The 26,878-nt window shown below is 34.0% G+C and overlaps 1 protein-coding gene across 2 annotated transcripts in view; it reads left to right on the top strand.

The window, feature by feature from the left end:
- The first annotated feature begins 211 nt into the window (after positions 1-211).
- Positions 212-26,878, top strand: part of LOC105341005 (hepatocyte growth factor receptor) — a 45,561-nt gene continuing 18,894 nt past the window's right edge. Inside the window, exons 1-14 of one of the 2 annotated variants that reach the window (XM_066068291.1) lie at positions 212-511; positions 5,294-5,879; positions 6,837-6,981; positions 11,149-11,254; positions 11,547-11,604; positions 15,434-15,704; positions 15,877-15,980; positions 16,538-16,708; positions 18,422-18,623; positions 20,295-20,474; positions 21,754-21,910; positions 23,439-23,602; positions 24,047-24,198; positions 25,982-26,167. In XM_066068291.1, coding sequence (XP_065924363.1) covers positions 5,455-5,879; positions 6,837-6,981; positions 11,149-11,254; positions 11,547-11,604; positions 15,434-15,704; positions 15,877-15,980; positions 16,538-16,708; positions 18,422-18,623; positions 20,295-20,474; positions 21,754-21,910; positions 23,439-23,602; positions 24,047-24,198; positions 25,982-26,167 — 2,321 coding nt within the window. In that variant the 5' untranslated portion in view covers positions 212-511; positions 5,294-5,454. The remainder of the gene's footprint in view (positions 512-5,293; positions 5,880-6,836; positions 6,982-11,148; positions 11,255-11,546; positions 11,605-15,433; positions 15,705-15,876; positions 15,981-16,537; positions 16,709-18,421; positions 18,624-20,294; positions 20,475-21,753; positions 21,911-23,438; positions 23,603-24,046; positions 24,199-25,981; positions 26,168-26,878) is intronic. The other variant, XM_066068290.1, reaches the window with a different exon arrangement.

The following is a 26,878-nucleotide window of genomic DNA, read 5'->3' as shown; positions in this document are numbered from 1 at the left end:
TTAGCCTAAAATAAAATGATATATATCTTATTTGTTGAAGTGTGTCTGTCAATGCTACTTGCACTCTCTGCAAATGTTTATATTATACACATGTATTAACATACTTTTACAATTTCATATAGCGTATCACCTACAGGTTTAAAGTATTTCGGAATTCGAATTTCCCTCGCTCGTTGATTAAAAATTAAAGAGCCGGGAATCCAACTACCTTTTGACAAACCAAAATAGACCACCGAGTCCGATAACGCCGACTGATTCAGTGTTTACAGTGTGAACTCGTTAACAGCAACGAGGAAGTAAATGTTCCGGGGAAAAGAAAAAACAGGGCTTAAACAGCGGAAAGTTAGGTGACTGTACTGATCTCGTCCATAAAATCTAGTCATTCACGTCCCCGAGTACTGCTCCAAAGGTTTCGGAGGCAAGAGAAGCAACACTGGACCGAATTATCTCTGTTGTGTTCGATTTACCTGGACAGGTGATGTAAACAAACCATTCACTTGGAGACGGGGAGGTAAGTTCTTTTGTGAAAATTTGTCTCCTCCAAAGCATCTCAGACCTAGTTCAGCATTTTCCACAGGAAGCGTCAATTTATTGTGAAATAGTTTTGACCGGGGGAAAGGGGGGGGGGGGTTACGTACAGGTATCATAGACTTTTGCCATCAAATCTGAATAATGATACTGTGATTTAAGCATACCTGAGAGTAAAAGTGTTTACTTAACTAAAAAAACAAGTTTTTCCTCCCTCAAGTATATGTATATCAGTATTATGAGAACATTATTTACATCAGTTATTTATACTGACAGACACAGGTGTGGGTTTAAAAAAAAAGGCCATGCTATTGATTAATGATATGAAAGAGGAATAGCTTATTATGTCGGGGTCTTGTTACACTGAAACCTCTCTCTCTCTCTCTCTCTCTCTCTCTCTCTCTCTCTCTCTCTCTCTCTCTCCTCTCTCTCTCTCTCTCTCTCTCTCTCTCTCTCTCTCTGAGATCAAGAGAGATGTAAGGTTATACAGTATAATTGTTTATATGTATATACTCGAGATGACGATACTTTCCAATAACACACTGTCTCTTTCTCGAGGGTCCATTCAGTGTTTCATAGTGTAAGTGGTCAAAACCGGGAAGTGCAGACAATTTGGTAGCAGTAAGTAATCACTAAGTGACATACATGCTTTAATTGACGTCCTTGTCGATGAATATAAGAATATTATGTAACATATGTAAGACGAGGTTAAAATTTAAAACGAAAAATACGCTGCATTGATCAATATATTGTATAGTAGTAGTTGAATTTTTTTACTGAAAAAAAATAAACATATACATATATGTAGTGTATCTACATTTTTTATTATTTATTTTTTAATTTTTATGACAAGCTTAAATTTGCCCAATTAATACAAATCCAGTAAGATATAAAGAGGGAAGAAAATACTTATCTGTTATAAAAAATGGACTCTTTTCAGTTTTATTTAGTTACCTCACATTCAAGAGGTGTAGAGGTCTTCATGGCCAATAATGTCCGTAAAAGTCTGAATGAGCCAATAATACTCATTACTTTTTAAGAAAAAGGACACCCCATTCGGAACCCCTCTCTTGATGTATTTCTCTTCGCGCATATCAAAAGAAGCTTTTCTCCTATGGCTGTATACATACATTTGATTTGTGTTGAGGGTCTTTTAAAAAGGAAAAAAAAGTGGTAGATAGGAAGTAACTCCTTTAAAAGATATAATTTTAGGCTAGTCACTTTATTTATCATTTGATTGTACAGTATTAGATTTATCATGTGAAAAAACGCTCTCTGATCCGTGAGATCAGGATGCACGCGGCCATCGAACTAAAATAACGCCAGAATATACAACACACAGGGAAGTAAGAAGTCGACACAAAGTTACGATTGGTGATCGATTAATTATCTTCCAATCCACCTATGTTATACAGTCGTTGCCAATAATATATCCGTTGTTATCGTTATTTCATTCAACGAAGGTTTTTTTTTCAATTTGGTATTTTGAAATAAAATGAAAATATTCCTTATCTTGTACGTTTGCTTATATGTAAGTACAAGTACACGCTAGCTCTTATCTGTAAAAAAAAATCATTTATTGCCATTTGCATACCATTTTTGTGAGTATTCTCCCTTTACACCTTCAGATCCTATATTGATGACACAGGGAAAAATCAGTACTAATTATTATTTTTAACAATAACATACATACACGTATATAAAAGTAGAGAGGTTTCCAGTACATTTGTACTCTTTCACTTTACTTTAAAACTATTTATTAATGATAATTGGCTGATATATAAAGAATTGTACGATGTGATTTTTTTTACGACGGTTACAGAATTGCACAACAGGTTATATCGATATGCATGCACCAAGTTTCGCTTCTATATCTATAGATATATACGTACAATGTTATGCAATATTCCCAAACAGAGAGCATTCGTCTCTGACATTGGGCTTTAAAATTTCAATTATGTTATTTATATTAAGAAGTAATTCTATACATGCCGTGATTACACGTGATCTAAACAAATAACGTCCAATGAATGGATGACGACAAGGAATATTTTGGAAACCATGTACGTTCCCGAGATCGAGCTGTTTTATTTTGTATTTATATATCGTCAATCTACAGTCTGCTGAAAGTCAGACCAAAGATTGTGATCGTGTGTAGATGTTTATATTATATTCTACCTCTTTTCCACACGGATATCCCCCCCCCCAACACACACACCTTGCTATTCCCTTGTATTCAAGGAATCAAATTTTAATTACCTGTGACGTTTTGGTGTTGAACCCGTCAACATTTGTTTGAGTGGAGGGTATAGTAAAGTACATTTCGGTACTCGTCACTATATATATATATATATTTTTTTTTTTTTTTGGAGGGGGGGGGGGGGGTTGTTCACATGTATTACGTGTCCATATTACAAAAGTCACAAAATTCGTCAAATCAAAGCCGGTCCAGTGGAATGAGGAAGTCTTTTTTCTATTATCCAAAGATTGAGGAGCTTTATATTATCTGGATCTATCGTACCTGTATGTCCCTTTAAATTGCCGTGTTGTTGAGATCCCCCCTCCAAGCTTAAGAGGCTGTGATACAAATGCATACACCTATACATGTAATAAGATTGAATTCTGTACAATTCGGCGCAAAACTTCTAGGCGAGAACTTACCTGTGGTATATGGTATGTTTATGGGAAGATAAAACCATCACAGCTAAAGTTAATGACATATGCGCATGTAATATATTACGTTCTTATGTAGGTTATCGCCATTTTGAAATAAATTTACAAGTACCTAGCACCTAGAGAGCAATGCCTTTTTGGATCATTAATAAACCCCATATTTGCAATATAGTACCTTAATTTTGTTTGTGCATGCAGATTTGGGCATTTTTGAAAGAAGGAGTTGTAATTTACGGCTGGGATTTTCATATATTTTTTAATAATAAAGCTAATGATTAATTTGTTTTCCAAAGTCTATCGGAGTAAAGACTACCGTATGTTTATATTAAATTATTACAAGCGGACATCTTGGAGTACTGAGAATATTTTTTAAATCAACAACAGGATCTGTTAGAAATTATTAGAACATGCTAGCACATATGCTTTTATGAAGCGTTTGTTTTTGTCCAAAACCTTGAACGACATAAAAGTTAATTTGGTCAACCAGTTGCAATGATCACATTTGCATATTATAAAATTCACATATTGATTGCGTGTTTGAGGAAATGCAGATTAATTGTTCAACTAAAAATTAAGGAAACTATTTTTTGAAATGATGCATGGATTGATATACATTTTATTAATAAATTTTGACTGATTTTAAGTAAAAATGACAATGTGAATTGTAAAACAAAATCATGTTGCAATTTTACAGCTTTTTTCGCTATCTGAATATATGTACATAAAAGTTTACTATTTTAAGATTTTACTATCATAAAAGGCATATTTCGCAAAATCTTGTGAATTATTTTAATAAATTGGTACATTTTTAATCATAAAGGTAAATCTTTTGAATGCATTGCTAAAATTGGCTTATCAAGTGCCCTGTCATGTTGTAAATTTTGTATTTACTGCCACCCGGTAAATTCAAAATTTACATCACGACAGCCCCCTAACCGTCCGTGCAAACACGTACGTGTCAGATACCCAGTGTTTCTCGATTTGGAAAACGAATGGTACCATTTATGAACTTTATTATACACAACTGTTGCTCTACAGGAAAACTCGGTATTGAAGAAACTCTCACGCTTTCCGCTTTCCTAATTTTCGAATGGGTCAGCTTTCCAGGAGGCGAAAAAGGTCGAGCCCTCTCGGAAGGCCCGGGAAACTGCGAATGAAAGTTACGGCTACAATAAAGCAGCTATATATATATATATATAGAGCTCGTTGGGACGGATAAATAATTATATTGAAAGCATCCCCGGCAACCCTGGATACATTAACATTAACTTACATTCTCTCTCTCTCTCTCTCTCTCTCTCTCTCTCTCTCTCTCTCTCGTTTTTTTTTAAAAAGAGACATTTTAATTTTTAAACACTAGTAGTGTTACACTACCATGGATATTTATATACTTCCATCTTTCTATAATCGCTCTAATCTCATAATGAAAATTTGACATCAATTTTATTTGGATAGAAATTATGATTTTGATTTCTCATAAAAAAAAAATCCAAACCATTTTTGATAGAAAAGGGCAGCCCAACACGTATGTCTTATCATTCTACGCTGTATCCACTATCCAATCAGGAGATTATTTTTACTGTTAAAAACAAGTTCTCTAAGTATATGCACTTTCTTGCAGTTTATTGCAAGCAAATGTTACTGGATAAAATGATTAAATCATCCAGCTAGCTATTATACATTTTTTTACATCATGTTAAATATTGGCACTGAAAGTGGTTTTTAAAACCCCAAGATTACACCATAACAAGTCTCAGATACGGACAAATAGCGGTGGTGAAAACAAGAAATATATTTCTAAACAGGAAGTGAAATGGAATTAAATGTCGACTTTTGTGCAAGAGGGCACTCCAACTGTAGAAACTTAATCTAAGAAGATTTTGGCTTGTTGAATTGACTTATGCGATGTTTGATATAGTGTATTGTACATTTTTGTGAATTAATTTACATGTAACTATGAATTTAAAGAATGGATAAATGTCCCTAGATTCAAGGTTCCATGAATAAATTGCTTGTATAGACCTGTTTATATATGAATTCAAAGTACAATCTTCGTCAGAGCTTAACGTTACATACTTTCTTTTTTATTCAGTTGCCAGGTTTCATTTTTTAAGAAACAGACAGCACCATGACTCACATAGATTTTGGGAGCTGATGCCCACAAAGAGATAAGATAGCGACTCCATTACGAGAGGCCGCCATTGACCAGGAAGAAAATTAGACGAACAGATTCACGTTGGGAAAAAAATCATAATGACTATTCTTCAAGAATCTGGTAGATGGATATCGTTTGTAGTTTGTCTTCTGGTTGTTGTGGACTCGACCGTTTCCGGGTTTAATTACTTTGAGCCCACGGATGTCAAAGAACTGAGACTACTTGGGCAGGTCAGTGCAACATCGTGTGGATCCGGGTCACACTGCAATTCCACTTCCGATTGCACGAGCGGGATCGTGGAATCTCCACAGTACATTGATATTCTGGATAATGTTGAAGAAATCTGTCTAGCTGATGATTTCCTTTCTAAGAATGAGCTGCATCAAGGAATAAAGAAAGATAGTAATTTTTCAACCACTTCCAGCAATCTTGGTAACTGCACCAACGTTACAAAAAGTCTTAATGGAAAGATGTCCACTTACTATGGACTTTCGTTCTGGATCTACGCATCAACACCAAAATGGTACTTAAGTTTATGCTATATGGTATAATCATAGTTCTTTCTGATTTCATTTTGTCTGTCCGTTTAGGCTTCTTCTTTAGAACTGCTGGACTTGACAGTAAACGGATTTATAAGGGAGGGGAATAGCTACCGTTTAAGGAGCCAAAGCCTTTTGGGAATTATTTTTTTAAGAACTACATGTAAATATGTACATTGCTCAATCTGTGCCATTACTAATAAATATAACGTGAAAATTTCACATTGTTGAAACAGTGCATGTTCACTAAGATTACAATGGGGGCTCCAAAAAGGGTTATAATTGTAAGTGAGAAAATAAATTCTTTTTAAACATATTGTAATAATTGTACACTACTTCCTGAAATAGATTCAAATTTTTTAAAACCATGCAAGGTTTCTTGGACCAATACTTGGGTATTTAGATGGGTGAAAGGTCTAGCATATGAAAATAGCAATATGTGGACTAATGGAAAGTCAATTTGTGCTATATTCACGGAAATTAAAGTTCTGTAAATTCAATAAATATTCATTGAATGAATCTGAAATATTTACTGTAAGTTACATGTACCACTTCATAACAATGTTTACACTATCTGCATTTCTGTTTAGATAAGCCTCTTAATTAAGAAAGAGGAGTTACGAGTATGTTCCTTATATATATGAATGACAAGTACCTTTTATGTGGATTAATGCATGTCAATCAGTGTTCAATTAAATCTCAATTGTTTCATGAACTTTTAAATGATATTTTTATTACTAAATCTGGTCGGGTGAAAAGAAAATTTTTGTTTACTTTTTAAATTTAGATTTTTTTAAAGGAATAATAGATTTAAGAAGTTATATTTTCATGAGCTTAAATGTCTACCTTCATGTATGTAGAACATTATGTATTTATTAATTTAATGAAAAAAAAAATGCATTTTCCATTATATATCCAATCATTTTGTTTATTTTTGGCAGCAACCTTTTTAAGGTTACAAATTCAAGCAGTGGTGAATCACAAGTTAAATTAACATCAGCATGGAGCATTGGTATAAATACATTGTATAATTCAAAGACTGATTCAAAAGTAAAGAGCGGGACATGGAATCATATTTTCTTAAGGGTATGTACAATGCCAGGTGTATATCAATTAATTGCTTACATCAAAATGACAAATGAAGGCTTTAATAATCTTTTTAGTTCACTGAGAGTCGGGGGAGCTTATGCTATACCCTCGGTGTCGGCGTCCGGACCTGGTTAAAGTTTTTGTTGCAGGTCCTGTATCTAAGTTATTACTTGTCCTATCTTTACCAAACTTGCATTGATGATGCTTCTCAACCTACTTATAGACCTGATATACTTAGTTGCAGAATGTGGGCCATGAATTTCAGATGCTGGAGGAGATTAAAGTGTTTGGAGCAGGTTAAAGTCTTTTGAGCAGATACCCTTTGATGGCCATATCTAAGTTACTTCTGTTCCTATTCTTACCAAACTTGCATGGGTATTGCATCTTGTGATACTGATGCACTCCACAGCCTTGGATGCTTAATCTGAGCCATAGGTTTTGGATGATGGAAGAGGTTAATAAGGTTTTTTGAGCTGGTTAAAGTTTTTGGATCAGGTGCCCTTTGATGACCATATCTCAGTTACTACTGGTCCTTGCTTCATCAAACTTGCATGGATGATGCGTCCCATGATACTTGTGCACTTGACAGGCTTGAATGCTGAATCTGAGCCATAGGTTAATGGAGGAGGTTAAGGTGTTTTGAGCGGGTGAAAGTTTTTGGATCAGGTGCCCTTTGATGACTATATCCAAGTTATCACTGGTCCTAACTTCACCAAACTTAGGTAGCTATTGCATCTTGTAATACTCGTGCACTCCACAGGTTTTGATGCTGAATCTGAGCCATTGGTTTTGGATGCTTGATGAGGTTAATGTTTTTGGAGCTAGTTTAAGTTTTTGGAGCAAGTGCCCTTTGATAGACAAATCTTTGTTATCATTAGTTCAATCTTTACCAAATTTCCATAAATGATGCATCTGGTGATGATGCACTCCACAGACTTGGTTGCTGAATCTGAGTCAAAGATTATAGATGTTAGAGGAGGTTCAGGTTTTTTGGAGCTGGTCATATGTTAAATATGTAAATAATAGTACTTATTCAAACTTGCAAGGTTGATTTAAATATGTAAATGAATCACAAAGTAACGTAGCTTCAGATACTGAGAGTGATCTTATTTATCTTAAGATGCCAAGGCAGGTTTAAAATTTTAGAACAACTTAATTAAATTTTGTAAGGGTTTTGGAGCTGGTTACAAAATGAAGTAATCTGTGTTCATACCTAGTCATACTTTTTCAGTTAATATAACTATCATGGGTTTGTAAATAGAGATAGCTTCAGATACAGAGCTTGATCTTGATTATCTTGATGTTGGAGCAGGTGTTTTTTGAGTGGTTAAATGCAGGTTTGACTTTTGAAAAAAATATTGTCCTGACTTATATTTAACTTTGGTTTTGAAAAATATGGCTAGCCCCAGATACAGGGACTGATCTCCATCATCAAGGATGCTAAAAAAACCTTGTCCTTCCTCACTCAAACTTGCTTCGTACATGTAATTGTTGATATATGATATATACATGTATTATCATGATTCCTATTTTTTATTGTATTGAATCATATGATATAATATTTTATCATATGATATGATTTTGTATCATATTATGATATTGTAAAAAATATAATAATAAAAGTATAATAATGAATCATTTCTTGCATTAGATCATATGATATTGCATTATATAAAATGATATTGTATTAATATATCATAAAATTGTTTCATATAATGTTGTATTATATTATATAATTATACCCCCGCTCCGAAGGAGAGGAGGTATACTGTTTTACCCTTGTGTGTCTGTCTGTCTGTCCGTAACAAAAATTTCTGTCGCATTTATCTCAGCAACTATTTATCGCAGATGCTTGAAATTTTTACAGTGTTTGTTAAGGCATGCCATATCGTGGGATATATTTTTGTATCAATCGGACGTCAGCTTCCTGTTAAATAATGACTTTGTTTATTTTTAGCCAAAATTTTCAAACAAATTTTCGTCAAAGATTTCTCAGCAGCTATTTATCGCAGATGCTTGAAATTTTTACACACTGTTTGTTAAGGCATGCCATATCGTGGGATATATTATTGTACCAATCGGACATCAACTTCCTGTTAAATGAGTACTTTGTTTATTTTAGCCAAAATTTTCAAGCAAATTTTCCTCAAAGATTTCTCAGCAACTATTTATCGCAGATGCTTGAAATTTTAACACACTATTTGTTTAGGCATCCCATATTGTGGGATATATTTCTGTACTAATCGGATGCCAGCTTTCTGTTAAATGTCGACTTTGTTTATTTTGCATATTCACATCAGAGCGGGGGTATCACTAGTGAGCATTGGCTCACAGATATCTTGTTATGTATCTTCTAATCTTTTAATATTGTATCATGTTATAATGATACAGTGTTGTATCATATGATACATTATCATATAATACAATATCATATAATATTACTTGATACAGTATAATATCATATGAAACAATATTGATTCAACTGATACGATATTGTATCATATATAATGTTGTTTTAAATGATATTGTGTCAATGATATGATATTATTTCATATTTACGTGGGGGTGTAAAGAAGCATATGGGCAATTTAGTGTCTTATTTTGACTGTTATATTCACAATCGTGAAATTGAATAACTGTTTTGAATCAGATCAAAAACTTAGTATTATCCTTTGAAATAGATGTCAATGCAATAAAATCGGGTAGTGCATTACTGCCACATTGGTGCGTTATCATATGACAACTATAAATAGCTTATGTATGTTCCTTAACACAAAATTAGATAAAACAACACTACCCCGCGGTTTCCAAAATACAACAAACATACCAAGTGAAGGCAAAACATCTCAGTTTGATCAAAACTACTGCTAGAATCCCATGTTCTTCTTTATTAAATAATATTTATTTATCCGGTTCTTGAAAAACCTTCCCAACTTTTATACATTTTGCACTGAAAACAGTATGTTGCATTAAAACAACACAAAACATAGCATCCTAGCAGCACTTTTCAACTTTAAGCATTGATCAAACTATCGATAAGTGTAAAATTTGAAGTTCAATATATACGGGGTAGTGTTGTTCTAGTCGGATTTTACATCATAAACAACAACAGAGGAAAGCCTGTCCAGGAAATTAAAAAGCAGATTTACATACATGTACCTTTTTAAGCAAATGATTGATAAAAATAACATCTCTCCCAGCATTTTTGTTCAATGCTCAATATATCACACCAATATACTTTAAATTAATAGAGTCCTTAGATTTGTTATATTTCGAATCTGTTTACAATGAATGCTCTCCGATCAAATTCACACGACATTCAACTTTCAGGCAGGACGTCATCAATGTGTAAATGTACGTAATACAATCTAATTTGTGGAAAGAATTGTCTTCAGTATTTTTTGTTTTAGGTCTACACTTCATTTCTTAAATATTTGAATATGTACATAACTAAGAATTGTGATTTCAGGAATTACATGTAACTCAGATTCCATATGCTTCCTTAACACCCCAGCGTATCGTGTGATATGAAACAATATAATATCATATGGTATCATATGATATGATATTTTATCTTTTGATATGATATTGTATATTATATGATTATATATGATATGATTTGTGTTGTATGATATATGATATTGTATCATATTTATCATGTTATTTGATGCAATATCATATCTCATCATATCATATGATATTTTATCTTTTGATATGAAATTGTATTATAATATGATACCCTTATGTATCTTATGATACAATAATGTAATATGTGAAATGATAATGTTTCATGATATGTTAAAAAAAAATTATATTGTATCATATAAGTTGTAATATTTGATATAAATTATGTATCATAAAATTTTGAATTCTTTTATATCATTAAATAGTGTGTCGAACGATGCTACAATATCTTATATTTTGATATAAAAGATCATCAACAATGATTTTCATATTCTTGTATTATGATCAAAGTGGTCTTATAGAGGGGATCGATGCCTCTTTTGTTGAGCTTTGTAATCTGTGATTACCTATGTTTTTATAGTTATTCTTGAACAGAAACTGTTATCAGATAATCTTTATGTATATATGTATAGATATTTAAATATCAATGTTAAGATAAGTATAAACATGATAAAGTTGGTGATTGATTTATTTTTTCAGACTGAGAGCCTAACTCAAACCTCGGTTTTCATAAATGGAGAGTATTTTAAACCTACCTCTTATACTGGTCTGCCTCAGATTCCAGAAAATGTCATTCTAAATATCGGTACGTTTAAATTTATCTCCATAAATGCATTGTTTTCATACTAAAATGATCTAGAAAAAATGAAGGACACGAAAATAAAAAAAAAAATCATTAAATTTTTTTTAACAAGAAATGATTTAATGCCAAAGTAACAGAGTATTTATAGCAATTTGTAAATTAATTTGATGATTTTATTGCAAGATTTTAATTTAAAAACATGTTTTAAAAGGATTTTTTCTTTATTAACTTTTTATTTTTCAAAATTAAGTGAATTTGAAAAATGTCTCAAAACTGAATTGTTATTATTTTACAGACTGTTCCGGTATTATTGTTGTTGACTTTCGTTTCTATTGGAGATACCTTACAAACAGGTATTGTGAATTTGTTGTTTTTAGTTTACCTCAGAACATGGCATGAAGTTTTTAGCTCACCTGAGCTGAAAGCTCAAGCAAGCTATTCTGAACACATTTTGTCTGTCATCCGTCCGTCCGTCCGTCTGTCCGTCCGTAAACTTTTCACATTTTCAACACCTTCTCAAGAACTACTGGGTCAAAACCAACCAAACTTGGCACAAATCATTCTAGGGCAAAGGGAATTCAAAGTTGTGAAAACTAAGGGTCACACCTGTTTTCAAGGGGAGATAATTAGAAATTAATGAAAAATTACGAGAAATTTTCAAAAATCTTCTTCTCAAAAACCATATAGCCAGGAAAGCTGAAACTTGTGTGGAAGCATCCTCTGGTAGTGTAGATTCAAAGTTGTGAAATTCATGACCCCCGGGGGTAGGGTGGGGCCACTATGGGGGGTCTAAGTTTTACACAGGAATATAAAGAGTAAATATTTAAAAATCTTCTTCGCAGAAACTAAACAGTCAGAAAAGCTGAAACTTGTGTGGAAGCATCCTCTGGTAGTGTAGATTCCAAGTTGTGAAATTCATGACCCCTGGGGGTAGGGTGGGGCCACAATGGGGGGTCGAAGTTTTACATAGAAATATATAGAGTAAATCTTTAAAAATCTTCTTCTCAGAAACTAAACAGCCAGGAAAGTTAAAACTTGTGTGGAAGCATCCTCAGGTAGTGTAGATTCAAAGTTGAGAAAATCATGATCCCCGGGGGTAGGGTGGGGCCACAATGGGGGGCTCGAAGTTTTACATAGGAATATATAGAGTAAATCTTTAAAAATCTTCTTCTCAGAAACTAAACAGCCAAGTAAGCTTAAATTTGTGTGAAGGCATCCTCAGGTAGTGTAGATTCACAGCTGTGAAAATCATGACCCCCAGGGGTAGGGTGGGGCTACATTGGGGGGCCATAATTTTACAAAGGAATATACAGAGTAAATCTTTAAAAATCTTCTTCTCAGAAACTAATTAGCCAGCAAAGCTGAAACTTGTGTGAAAGCATCCTCAGGTAGTGTAGATACAAAGTAGTGAAAATCATGACCCCCGCAGGTAGGATAGGGCCACAATGGAGGATCAAAGTTTTACATAGGAATATATAGAGTAATTCTTTAAAAATCTTCTTCTCAGAAACTAATCAGCCAGCAAGGCTGATACTTGTGTTGAAGCATCCTCAGGTAGTGTAGATACAAAGTTGTGAAAATCTTGACCCCTGGGGTAGGTTTGGGCCACAATGGGGGATCGAAGTTTTACATAGGAATATATAGAGTAAATCTTTAAAAATCTTCTTCTCAGAAACTAATCAGCCAGGAAAGCTGAAACTTGTGTGAAGGCATCCTCAGGTAGTGTAGATTCCCAGTTGTGAAAATCATGACTCCTGGGGGTAGGGTGGGACCACCATGGGGGGTAGAAGTTTTACATAGGAATATATAGAGTAAATCTTTAAAAATATTCTTCTCAGAAACTAATCAGCCAGGAAAGCTGAAACTTGTGTGGAAGCAACCTCAGGTAGTTTAGATTCAAAGTTGAGAAAATCATGACCCCTGGTTGTAGGGTGGGGCCACAATGGGGGGCTCAAAGTTTTACATAGGAATATATAGGGTAAATCTTTAAAAATCTTCTTCTCAGAGACTAATCAGCCAGGCAAGCTGAAACTTGTGTGGAAGCAACCTCAGGTAGGTAGTGTAGATTCAAAGTTATGAAAATCGTGACCCCCGGGGGTAGGGTGGGGCCACAAATGGGGCTCGAAGTTTTACATAGGAATATATAAAGTAAATCTTTAAAAATCTTCTTCTCAGAAACTAATCTGCCAGGAAAGCTGAAACTTGTGTGAAGGCATCCTCAGATAGTGTAGATTCAAAGTTGTGAAAATTATGACACCCGGGGGTAGGGTAGGGCTACAAAAGGGGGGGGGGTCAAATTTTACATAGGAATATACAGAGTAAATCATTAAAAATCTTCTTCTCAGAAACTAATCAGCCAGCAAAGCTGAAACTTGTGTGAAAGAATCCTTAGGTAGTGTAGATACAAAGTTGTGAAAATCATGACCCCCGAGGTTGGGTGGGGCCACAATGGGGGATCGAAGTTTTACATAGGAATATATAGGGTAAATCTTTAAAAATCTTCTTCCCAGAAACTAAACTTGGCACAAATCATTCTAGGGCAAAGGGGATTCAAAGTTGTGAAAACTAAGGGTCACACCTGTTTTCAAGGGGAGATAATTAGAAATTAATGAAAAATTACGAGAAATTTTCAAAAATCTTCTTCTCAAGAACCATATAGCCAGGAAAGCTGAAACTTGTGTGGAAGCATCCTCTGGTAGTGTAGATTCAAAGTTGTGAAATTCATGACCCCCGGGGGTAGGGTGGGGCCACTATGGGGGGTCTAAGTTTTACACAGGAATATAAAGAGTAAATATTTAAAAATCTTCTTCGCAGAAACTAATCAGTCAGGAAAGCTGAAACTTGTGTGGAAGCATCCTCAGGTAGTGTAGATTCAAAGTTATGAAAATCATGATCCCCGGTGGTAGGGTGGGGCCACAATGGGGGGTCAAAGTTTAACAAATGAATATATAGGGTAAATCTTTAAAAATCTTCTTCTCAGAAACTAATCAGCCAGATGATTCTTTATAATTGTTAAGACTTAGGCCACAGGACAATTCTTTGGCCTCACAAGAAGGTTCAGAGTTTGATGTAGGTTTATATCCCATATATAAACTATTGTTGAGGATCTATTTGAGAACTGCAATACTCAACATATGATATGACTATAAAATCATCCTGTTAGAAAAGGGACTAATGATTATAAACATAAGAATATCCAGGGGAAAAATGGATTTTATTTATACAGGATCTACATGTATTATTGTACATTGTCCAGATAGTTTGTATTATGACTCCATTAAGCTGATTTTATCATACCTATTGTTCATCAGGTGAGCAATGTGGCCCATGGGCCTCTTGTTTCATGTGCTATTAAAGGTGTTTTATTGTCACTGCTAATAATATAATGCAAGATCTATTATCTGTCAAGCAATGCATGGTGTTTGAAAACAGGTTACAATATCACATTGAACATTTAAGTTATTTCAATTTAGCTAGCGACCTTATGTAATTTATGTTACATTTAAACAATAAAATGCTTTCTGTGGTGATCGATTCATGCGGGATATGAAGGTGGCATTATTGCAGAAAAAATTAATACAAAACATGTGTTAGTGGGTTATGTAAATTTTTTCTGCAATGATCGCTACATTCATAGCCCACATGAATCTTCAAAGAATGCATTTTATTGTAAGACTATATTTACATCTTTCTTTTGACAAATTCATAAACTGATTGTAAAAAGTAAGTAAAATTCCCTAGATCACTTTTAATGTACATAAGTACGTTGGCTAAAAGAAACATCCAAATATTGTCTAGCTCCTATAGCTATGGGAATATAAGTCTGACATCATCATGATTATTTCGTGTAGTCTGTGATTTTTCTTGGGTCGCTGTAGGTTTTGACCAATCGATGAATGGGCCATGTAGATTTCAGTCTGGCTGTTTCTTTAGAGCTATATGAATTTATTACTATAAATTTCTGTAAGAAATAGAGAGAATCATTCTTGATAGATGTAAATATGTAACTATGATTATGTGTGTTTGTACAGATATGTGTACTACGTGTGTGCGTGCATGTTTGGGTGTATGTGCTCTGTATTGTCCAATGAACTGTGTATCGATTATAGTGTATATAGAGTGGAACACTATAGGTATACTAAATTTACTTTTGAGAGTGCAGTTATGATTGACTTCTTTCAGGGAAATCCAATATGAAATAAATGACGGAGTCAGTTTGTCTCGCTTGCCAATTAGTTTTCCTGAGTGCAGGTGCCCCCAGACCCACCCTCAATTTGTGATGGATGCTGCTGACCCCTCAGGCGTATTTTGCAAACAGTTAACAACAGTTGACAAAGTAAGGAGATTATCCAATGGGACGGTGGATAATATGCGGGATAATGATTACAACACAGTATGGACAAGTTCAGAATCCATGCCAACAATTTATTTTACGTTTGATCAGGTTTTTATGGTAAGTATATCCTGAGATTATATATAGTACTGAATTGTGTCTGTGGCTTGACCACTGCATTTATTTTTTTTTTTTCATGTAATGATATTTAATGAAGTTTTATTATTTGCTACTGGTATATTTTTATATAAATTTAACATAGATTATACAAGGAGTCTTTTTAAATGTCTAGATTGACAGTGTGAAGATAAATTTTGTATCCAATGGTGAACCAGGAAGTGTAGAAATAACTTTGTCAATGAGAGGCAAGAAGATGAATTCTAAAGAATTTACAAGGTATTGTGGTTTTATTTCTCTAGTACGCGTGTTTGTTGTGGTTAAGATATTTAAATTCTGCTGTTTTGCCTGGAATTATTTTCAACCAGTAAATATGCAGTATGCCCCTAAGATATGTATATATATCGTTTTTACAAATGATAATATGTTCGAGAGAGTGGTCAGCAGGTTTATATTAGAATCATTTTAGATTTATTGGAATTATCATGTTTGTCTGTTCATCCAACTGTTATATCTGAACCTTGACTTACATGGCAAAAAATATCATAGGCACAACATAAATGTTACCTGAGACGTGATAGTATGTCATGACCCTGATTTGAGGTCATTGACCTATGTCAAGGTCGTATCATCATTGTTATGGAAATTATTTAAAAGAGCTTTAACATGTATAAAGCTCAGTATTCAATTTAATATCAATCATTTAATTAAAAGTTTAAATTTGAAAAAACTTTATGATTAATGCAAGATGAAATATGGAAATTGGATACTTATAAAATCATCAATGAAATCTCTAATGACTTTCTGTTATATATGATAACATTTTGTTTTTCCAGCTATCAGTCAAACATTTTAACCTGGGATATTCGTAACTCTTTTGGTCCACTGTCAGAAAACAGCACAAGAAGTGAGGTAGAAAAAATGGTAGCCGATAAAATTGAGATAAGAATGAACAAGATGGACCCTTCGTCAAGTGTTAGCATCAGTGAAACCAGTATTATGGGAAGGTAAGAATGTAAAGACTGTGGGAGCAGTTATTGGTGGTTAATGGGAAATTAGGATTTATTTTTTCATAGATACATATATATATATATAACATCAACTTTTCAGCAGACCACAGGTAAACCTTGTTGAAATGTAACTAAATTTAATGTTATCATTGAGGCATAGGATATTTTAATGTAGGGCTAACGTGGTCATTTGCATGAACAATTTAACAAATACCCTTTATTCACAAAATTTTATGAAACTTTTTATGCAATGTAATAATTGATCAGATTTTCATCTTATCACAGTAATATTGCACCTTAATAAGGAGCCCTCTCATATTCATTAGTGTGTCTATGTGTCCATCTGTATGTCCAGTATCACTCATAGGGGGCATGTTTTCTCTGCCCTTGGCCCAGCCTAGCTGATACTTCACCCACAGGGTGCCTTTGAGTGTGTACTGACCTTCCGTTGAACAATATTTTCAAGATCAATTGCCCATTTTATGTGGATTGATCCGATATACACTGCACTTGCTATTACTGCATTTTATTGCAGCAGTAAACAGCTTGTTTTTATAATGATATCGAAATTTGAATACCAGAAAAGAATTAGTATTTTTCTGTCTTTTAAGGTATCAGCTGATACGAAAAATAAATTATGTTTAAAGACCATTCTTCATTATTTGTTTTGCCCAGTTTAGTATATAGTTCATTCACCAAAACAGCAATTACAGAATAATCATCTTCTAGCCTTTTTAACTGAGTTTTCCAACAGAAAAATCTGGTTATTGAAATGGTGAAAATGGCGGGCGGGTAGGATGGCAGGCGGGTAGGATGGCGCGCGGGCGGGCAGGCGGCTACCAAAAGGGTACCCTCATTGTACGAATAACTGCTCCTACAGTTTTCAAGATAGAAAGTTGTTCTTTTGCAGATCAATTGTACATACATCAGAGGTGTGCATATTGCTAGGATTTTGATTTCTGATAATTTATGAAAAAAATACCAGATTTGGAACTTGGTCATTTCTTGTCAAAATATTTCATTTTCACTGGATACAGTTGGTAGTGTTTATCAATTCAGGGTTGACATGGATAATGGATAAAGTTGATATAAAAGAGAACCTGGTTTGCTGTCACATTGACAGCTTTTCAGTTGTCCTCGAGTTCTTTTGATGTTTCAATATTCACTTGCTTATGGCAGATTTATTTTAGTGTATGTCTAAAGAAAATTTTTATAAAAATATTCTTCATTTAATGTGAATACAATGGTCTATGCAGCTGTCATGAGAAAAGGAAATGTTTTGGTACTATTGACTTGAAATTGACCTACAACACAAATGTTGTTGTCCCTATATACAGACATCGCACCCATCTTCAAACAAAATTGTACATGACACCTACAACTCGCACATTAAATTAGTTTGTCAGGTTTGCGTCACACACTCAATCACTTCAAGATAATTTTTAACACTTAGCAGTCAGCCAGAATTAAGAGCCATGACTGGCAAAACCCATAGCACACCCACGGTCACCACACACGTTCGGTCAGTTGTGACTGAGGCTTAAACCCCAAAACTAGGAAAGAGTGAGATTAAAACACTGATGAAATTAAAATGCAAATAAAATTAATACTGGTATCGATCTCCCTATTTACCAAAAAAATGTTAATAATATTTACCTGTAGATTGTATTAAATAGTTTTTTTTTTAAACTTTTATCATTATGTTTTCAGGTGCTACTGTAATGGACACTCAAATTCTTGTCAAATCAGTGGGAGGAACTTTAATTGTACCTGTAACAATGAGAGGAAAGTACAGGGGGACAGCTGTGAGCTCTGTACTGAACTAGGCAAGTTCCAGGAGGAGTTTGCTTGTGACAACTCATGCAACTGTAGCAGCAATGGAACTAATGGAAATACATCAGTCTGCCAAGGTGTATGTATATCAAAGACCTTTTTCAGTTGTAGATAAAGGATCTCATGATATATATAATTTTTTTTTCAATGACATTGAATTGTGTCAAAGTCTGTCAGCCTTGGTGAGAGGATAGAACATGTACAGCGACTCATAAAAAGTTGCCAATGGATAAAAGTCATATTGTCAAACAAGATTCTATTTATTACATTCCATTTTGACAACGATCAGATGCAAAAGAAACTTATAATGGCATTTCCATTGTAACACTGGAAGGGTGTTACAATGGATTTATACGCAATCCTGTGGAAATGTCATTAGGTTCTTTTAGCTTCTGAATGCATGATGGCTATATATAAAAAGGGATCATTCCAAACAAAGGAGGTTAACAAATTTGATTAAGGTATTTTGTATGAATTGCAGTAGAATATTATATAAATAGTGCCTGTTTGGGAGGGTAACAGTTGAAATTGACACCCCGAGAAAACCATTGTCAACCGACGCGAAGCGGAGGTTGACAATGGTTTTCGAGGGGTGTCAATTTCAACTGTTATCCTCCCAAACAGGCACTATTTATTTTGTTATACTGAATGTCTTAATTTTACAGAAAACATCACTGCTTTTAGATAGGAATAACATGAATTCTAAGGCGAACCGTACGCGCATGATTTTCGCGCATATAACAATTCGTAATGTTACCTGTTGCTAAGTGCGTTGCTAACGCTGAGGGAAATAGTAAGAACAGATTATGAACTGCGTCTAAACCAATCAGATTTCAGTATTGAACATGAAAGTATAACAAAATATATTGTTACTTAAGCATATCACTGAGTAAGACTGTAACCCAAATTGAACTAATAGAACTGCAGGATACAACATTTTAAAAATTATGTTTGTTTTGGGTATATTTCTGTGTGAGCTGTGCGGTATAAGGGGTGGATCTGTGCATTTTTTAGGACATGTGACAATAAGATATAAATAGTAATTGCTTGAGCTTTGTGGTTGTTCTATAACAAAGATACTTATTGCCCCTGCTGGGGTTTGAACCCGGGTCCTTTGGCATGCCAGTCCAGCACTCTACCGATCGAGCTAAAGGCTTAACCCACTAGCCAGAGCTAGTAGGAATGCCATATACCTGACTCTATCACATTGTCCCCCTCCAAGGAAAGAGGAGTCCCGACTCTCCTGGGTGCCAGCACCTATGGGGCGAAGTACTAGAGACAATTTCTCTCACGTGCCAGAGAATCCTCAGGTCCCAACGTGGGCACCAAATGTAACAGTGACACTTTTTGCCTCTGCTGGGGTTCAAACCAAGGTCCTCTGCACGCTAGTCCAGCACTCTACCTTTGAGCTTAAGGGTTAACCCACTAGCCAGAGCTAGTAAGAATGCCATATACCTTACTCTATCACAATTCTACCGCTCGTTAGGACATAGTGAAGGTGTAATGGCTACCAGTAAATTGTTATTGTGATACAATATTATGGTGTTGGTGTGTGTTTTTTGTAATTCAGAATACTGTATAAATATACTACCGAGCAGTAATCCATATTAATGAGTTTTTTTATTTTTCAATTGATGCAGCTTATTTATACTATATTGGTCCAGGAGTATAATTATTCTATATTCGGACAAACGGACTGAGGGAGAATATAACAGGCCATCTTTTCAGTGTATTTAATTTTGTCTTTCAGGTTGGAGGCCAATGTAACTGTAAGACAAATGTGATGGGGAGAGTGTGTGACGTGTGTAAACCATTACACTACAATTTATCTCAGAGCAATCTAGACGGTTGTACAAGGTGTATCTGTGGTCCCGGAACCAAGTCATGTGACACCAATACTGGAGCCTGCACCTGTAAAAACAATACGGAGGTGTGTGTATACAATTTAACAATAAGCAAACAGAATTAAAGTTTGGGAAAAGTATTCTATTCTTTCAATTTATTTTAAAAAATCAACTTTTTTTATGTTCGAGTAATTTCAAGGATTTGTGAGATTGAGCTTGCATTGTTAAAATCATCACAGAAAAATCACAGAAAAATTTATTTTGTTTAATGAGAGATAATTTTCATTATTAAGCTTTTATTAAGTTTTTAAAGAAGCATAATCATTAATTTTGTTTCTGTATCATAAATACAACATTAGATGTTACGGTTGCAATTGTAGTTACAGTAACAGATTCATAGGTATTTGTCCTAAAGATATTTTGTAAAAGGCATCCATAAATTAGACTTATAATTGTCCTCACCTTGCCCATATATAATTACAGTAAAACTCAGTTATAGCGAAGTCCTAGGGACCAATGGATTTAGTTGGTTATATCCGTAATTCGGTATATCCGTATAACAAATAAATTCATTCAAATTATGTTAAATGGTAGTGCAAACTTTTTAATTTGTGAAGAAATTCGTTGTAAATTTAAAAGTATAATTCAATTTTGTTATTATTCACCTCTACAGGACTCAAAATCAGTTCGCTATATCCGTAAATTTGTTATATCCAAATTCATTATGACCGTAAAATTTGGAAAAATTTGAAAAGGTTTGGTAATATTTTACCGGGGACTTAAAAAAACTGCAATATATACGAGAATTTGCTATATCCGTGTTCGTACTAAACAGGTTTTACTGTATTACCCAAGGCTTATAACCATAACAGCACAAAGTAATCAGAGAGCTATTGATTCTTGTGAACTAGACTTTATACTGATACAGATAAAGGAGCTTTTATTTTTTATCGAGTTTTCCAACGGAAAAATCTGGTTAATATATTAAAATGGTGAAAATGGCTGGCGGGCGGCTGCCAAAAAGGGTACCCTCATTGTACGGATAACTCCTCCTACAGTTTTCAAGATAGGAAGTTGTCTTTGTACATATATCAGAGGTGTGCATATTGCTAGCTATATAGGATTTTGATTTCTGATAATTTAAAAAAAATACCAGCTTTTGAACTTAGTCATTTTGGGGCAAAATATTGCATGCGGGTACAGTATTTCACAGGATACGGTATGTAGTGTTTATCAATTCAGGGTTGAGTCAGACATGGATTATTGATACAGTTCACATAAAAGAAAACCCAGTTTGCTGTCACTTTGACAGCTTTTCACTTGTTAATTATTATTTGATTTGGATATTTCTGTATGATTTTGTAGACCACTTCCGATAGATGTGAGAGGTGTCTCCCCGAGTATTATGGAGTGTCGGGTACAGAGTGCGTACCGTGTGGTTGTGACAACAGGGGGATTATTGGAGGAAACCTCTCTTGTTTAGAACCCACGGGACAGTGTGAATGCAAACTGAACGTCCAAGGTGGGTGGAGTGGAAACATTACCTTAAACTATAACTTTATTTAAGGAAAGAATTCAATATTTATTTGTTTTATATGATATAAAATGGTTTGGGGCAGTTTACGCTTTATAGACTGCGAAGCAGTTTAAAAAAAAGCGTAAACTGTTTCAAACCATTTTATATCGTATAAAACAAATAAATATTGAATTCATTGCTTATAATTTAATTTTTTTACTCTTCATTGTAGATAAAAACGGTCATTTGACCTTTAAAATGACGTAAAATTGTACAAAATTCAAACGTAACGTCAGGCGTATTGATACGTTTTTGACGTTAGTCTTACTGTGACGTAGGCAACATTCTTTATACGATATAAAATAAATTTTTAGCCAATCAGAAAGCGTGTTACAACCAGAATTAAATTATTGATAATTATAACACATTGTTTCAAGATCAGGGTGTGTCATGGTTGTTGCCATTTTTAGACTGTGTTGATCTCCTAAAAAATAATTAGTAGTTTAATTTGTATAAATTTCGAGATAGGAAGTAATACAAAGAGGTATGGCGCACTTAATTTCACATAAATCTCGCCTGACGTATAGCACTTTTGCAAACATCAAACATTTTCAATATTATACAATATTTAGGTCATTTGAGTATTAAGGTCTGTAGCGGGTTTAAAATTTTGCGCCCTCTGGGTAGGTATTTCACATTACTGTTGTAAAACACAAGTTTAAAGTAAAATGTTTAATGATACAGGTTATCATGTAACGTTTTTATTTCAGAAAAATTACTTATCAAAAAATTATTTTAAGTGAAATGAATCGTTAGAATAATGTCAGAAGTATTTTAATTTTTTCGCCGCTTCTTCAAAATCGACGTTATTGTCGTCGGAGTCAACGTCTTAGGATGACATCAGTTGAGACTCTGACGTAACAATTGACAAAAATTAACGTCGTGCATTTTCTATTACAGCGTCAATAATTAAAATCAAAACTATAATTTGCAAAATAAAAACATATACGCGACCCTTCTACGTTCTGTGTGAGTGGAAATGTATTTTTTCTTCTAATACAAATAAAATTAAATTTGATTCGTAAACATCCTTTTGTTTTATACAATTCTAATGTAAAATGGCTGGCACGGCACGTTTATGGGATCAAACTATGAGGACGGATAGCTTAAAAACCATTTGATCAATTTCGTTTTAGTTTGGCAAAAAGTTTACTTATATGTTATCCTTCCATCGCTGAAAATTTAAAGAAAATCGTATGTTTGTAAGTTTTTAAATATGAAATTGAAAATAAAAACCCTCATTTTCCTGTATAATCCTATATAAAATGTTGGTGATGAATCCGACATACGACCAAAATTTGAGCGCGACAAACAGATAAACTATCCGGTCAATTTACTTTATATTTTGCACATAGTTTACTCATAAGTTGACATTTCACTGTAAAAAATTTAAAGGAAATCGTATGTTTGAAACATTCTCCCCCTAGACTCCTTAAAGAAAAAAATTATGTAACTTTTGAAATTTTTATTGTAGGTCGTCAGTGTAATGAATGTAAAGACGGATATTATAACTTGAATAAAAGTTGTTTTCCTTGCAAGTGCAATAAGGTCGGGAGGATGAGTGAGATCTGCGACAAAGGAAATAAGGGACTGTGTACGTGTCGCGGAAACTTCACTGATCAAAACAACATTCGCTGTGTGAGTAAATTATGAGATTTCAGTGTTTTAATCCCAGAGAAATTAAAATCTTCCTTGATATCATATATTCCAATGTTTAAATTCAAACCATCATGACTGTCACATTGAAAGCCAATCTTTATAATTATGAATGGATGGCTTGTTTATCTAAGGTGTGACCCCAGTTGACTGTTTTGACAAAAAATTTATTTGATGAAATCACAAAAGGATGTTTAATTCATGAATGAATAGATTATTTATGTCTTGTAAGGCCAAAAAATTAATGTATTATTTCTCAAGCACTGCTGCATATTAGGCAAAATGTTGCTATATATCTATCAATTTTACAAGGTTTTAAATTAATACATATTTATTACATTTTGAAAGTTTTGTGACACAGGATAAAAATAAGATTATTAATACAGTATAAATTTGTTGATATACATGTACTCTTGCTTTATGTAGGATCCAGTGATTGTTCCAAATCAGCTTGATCCAGCATTTGGTCCTGTGGATGGAAATACTACAGTCACTGTCCGTGGGAAATTACTTTACAGATCGGGTAGCAATGTAACGTTTTCTATTAGTACCAGCCGTAACAATAGTCCCTTTTTAGTGTAAGTTAAATATTTTGGAAGTTTAAAATGAAAGCTTTAAAATAATATGTATTGATACATTTTTATTTTGAAAATACTTTGTAAAAGCAAATTTTGAACATTTGATTCATTGCCATTTAATGAAGAGGATCATACCTTAAGATACCATGATTATATTGGTAATTTTGGCTATAAAGTCATACTGTGTTTAAATATCGAATGTTTAGCTTATTTTTTGTCAGTTATTATTTACATCCTTGAATGTTAATTAATCTAGTACCACTTTTTACTTTAAACAACTTTGTAAAATCAGTCGCAAAAACTCTCAAACCCTACTTCTTTGAACCAAATACCATTAGAGTAGTCTATGATAAGGCCCAAGTCGGTGGTTTCCCTTTAGTGATCAAAGTGTCTTAACATGACATCATTTGTCATGAGCATATTTTCTCTTAATTGCCATGGCCAAATATGGCTCAATCTTCACCCTCTCAAAGTGCCTTTGAGTGGAAAAGTATCCAGTGACCTTGAACCACGTTTCTAGGCCAAAGGCCAAGGCCAAAGCAGACCTATGTGCAAAATCCTTGTCCAAACCATGTGTTTTTTCTCTTAGGCCAAATCTTGGTCATCCTTCACTAATATAGTGCCTGTGAGTAAAGAGTGTGTAGTGACCTTGTAAAGGGTTTTTAGGTCCAAGGTCAAATTATATCTCTAAGAAATATTCTAGTCCTAGCTAAAATTTCTCTATCCTTGGCTCAATATACTAGTGCTTAACATAATGAGTGCTTGATGGGAACAAGTGTGCAGTGACCTGGAACCAAGTTTCAAGGATCAAGGTATTAGTCATAGTTTAAGTTTTTTTGGCCCTTATATAAAACAGCTAGAGGCATATTTTGTTACCCTGTTCTGTTATTTTGTCCTTCCCTCATTCCATCATCATTAATTTTCCACTCATTATCTTGGCAAATGTTGTACATATTCAGCTATTGATCAGTCTCATAGGCAATGAGGCATAGCACCCATGTTCACATATTCTTCTCACTCTTCAACTTTAATGTTCTGTTGTTATTTAATTTTAAACTTTTTTTTAGCTCACCTGAGCTGAAAGTTCAAGTGAACTATTCTGATCACATTTTGTCTGTCGTCCATTGGGTATTGACTTTACAACGCTTGTTGCCAAATTCAAGCCATCAACTGTTGAATTTTTTTTCTACTAGACAGACATATATTTGTTTATAGCCGCTTACAAAATTGGGTCACTTCTGACGCTTTGACGACATTAATATATATATGCCTGAGATATGTGTTATAATATTAATAGCATAAAAGTATGCACCACATTTTCTCTGTCCTTTGCCAAATGTGGTTCAGACTTTAGCAAACGACTACATTTAAATAAAACTTTAATGCAGTACGTGGCCTTAAAGCAAATTTTAGGTGAGCAATTTTGAGTCCAGACCTTATTTTCTTTCACCTTAATTGCCTTACTTCCCATACACAGTGCACTTAATTTCACCCATAGAATCTTTGCTAGATATAGCGTGTTAAACTAGGTTAGTTTTTTATTTAAACAATATTTTATTCAGTATTGAATGGGATTAGGTTGCAGGTACAGCCTCTGTCTGCCTTCTCTCTAAGCCAGAGGGTGTAGGTCAGAGTTTCAGGTCAAAACAACAACAACAAAATCTCAAATGCTTTTTGTCCCATTTAATGTATATTGTTAAACTGGGGCCGATTGAAATGATCACCATGCCCATAAACTATCTCAGGTTACATAATATAATGTATTTTACATTTCTCATTTCAGTAATGACACTGTAATTCAACTTTTAACTCCCCCCAGTACATCAGCAGGAACTGTTATTCTGAAATTGAAGTGGGCTGATGCTTATGATGTTGATAGTGAACCGCCGGACTTCTACTGGAATTTTACATTTGAATACCGACCAAACCCAGTGGTGAGCAGCGTGCAGTCGATAAATGCTTTTATGAGGTAAATCAATATGATGGTCTGTTACTTTAATGAAATGCCTTCTGACATCTATCTGCATCTTTATATCTAATATAGCTTAAGACAGTTGTGTTCTTGGAATTTCAGCCAAATTTAAGTTAGGATCTAGCAAATGTGAGGGGGCTTGACTTGTTTTATCGTGAATTTATCATAATATAACAGTCTTCTTTACTGTTTCTCATCTAAAATTTATGGTTCTTGTGTTGGAAAGGGGGGATAGTTTATATTATTATAGCCATTTTGTGATATTCTTATTCTTATTGGCATCTATCAGGCATCATTTGGATGAGCAAATAAACCTAAGCTCGAGACTTCTGAAATTATGTTATAATAAATTGGAAACCCTTTAGTGAGTGGTTTGTTGTTAGAGGAAGGGGGCTGTGTTTGCCATGTTTAAGCTGCAAGGAGGTCCACCGAATTGTAACATTTATGAGTCATTGGTGATAAGAGGTTCTGGATTTAATAAGGCAATGGCATTACTGAATATATAGGGAAACAGTTTGTAATATTTTTTTCTGAGATAAATCTATGTCAAAGGAACTTGAAAAAGTGTGGCAATTTGAGTTATAAGCCATTTTCCCCCTCTTCATTTATTTTCATTGATTTAAAATGTGTGGCTTTATCTTGAAAAATTACTGATAAAGTTGGACTTTGGTATTTATTCATCTAATTCAAGCAGAATCAATGATAATT

The sequence above is a fragment of the Magallana gigas genome, chromosome 8, assembly GCF_963853765.1.
Source record: "Magallana gigas chromosome 8, xbMagGiga1.1, whole genome shotgun sequence".
Taxonomy (NCBI): domain Eukaryota; kingdom Metazoa; phylum Mollusca; class Bivalvia; order Ostreida; family Ostreidae; genus Magallana; species Magallana gigas.
The sequence above is the reverse complement of the archived record's forward strand: the minus strand, read 5'-3'. Positions and strand labels throughout refer to the sequence as shown.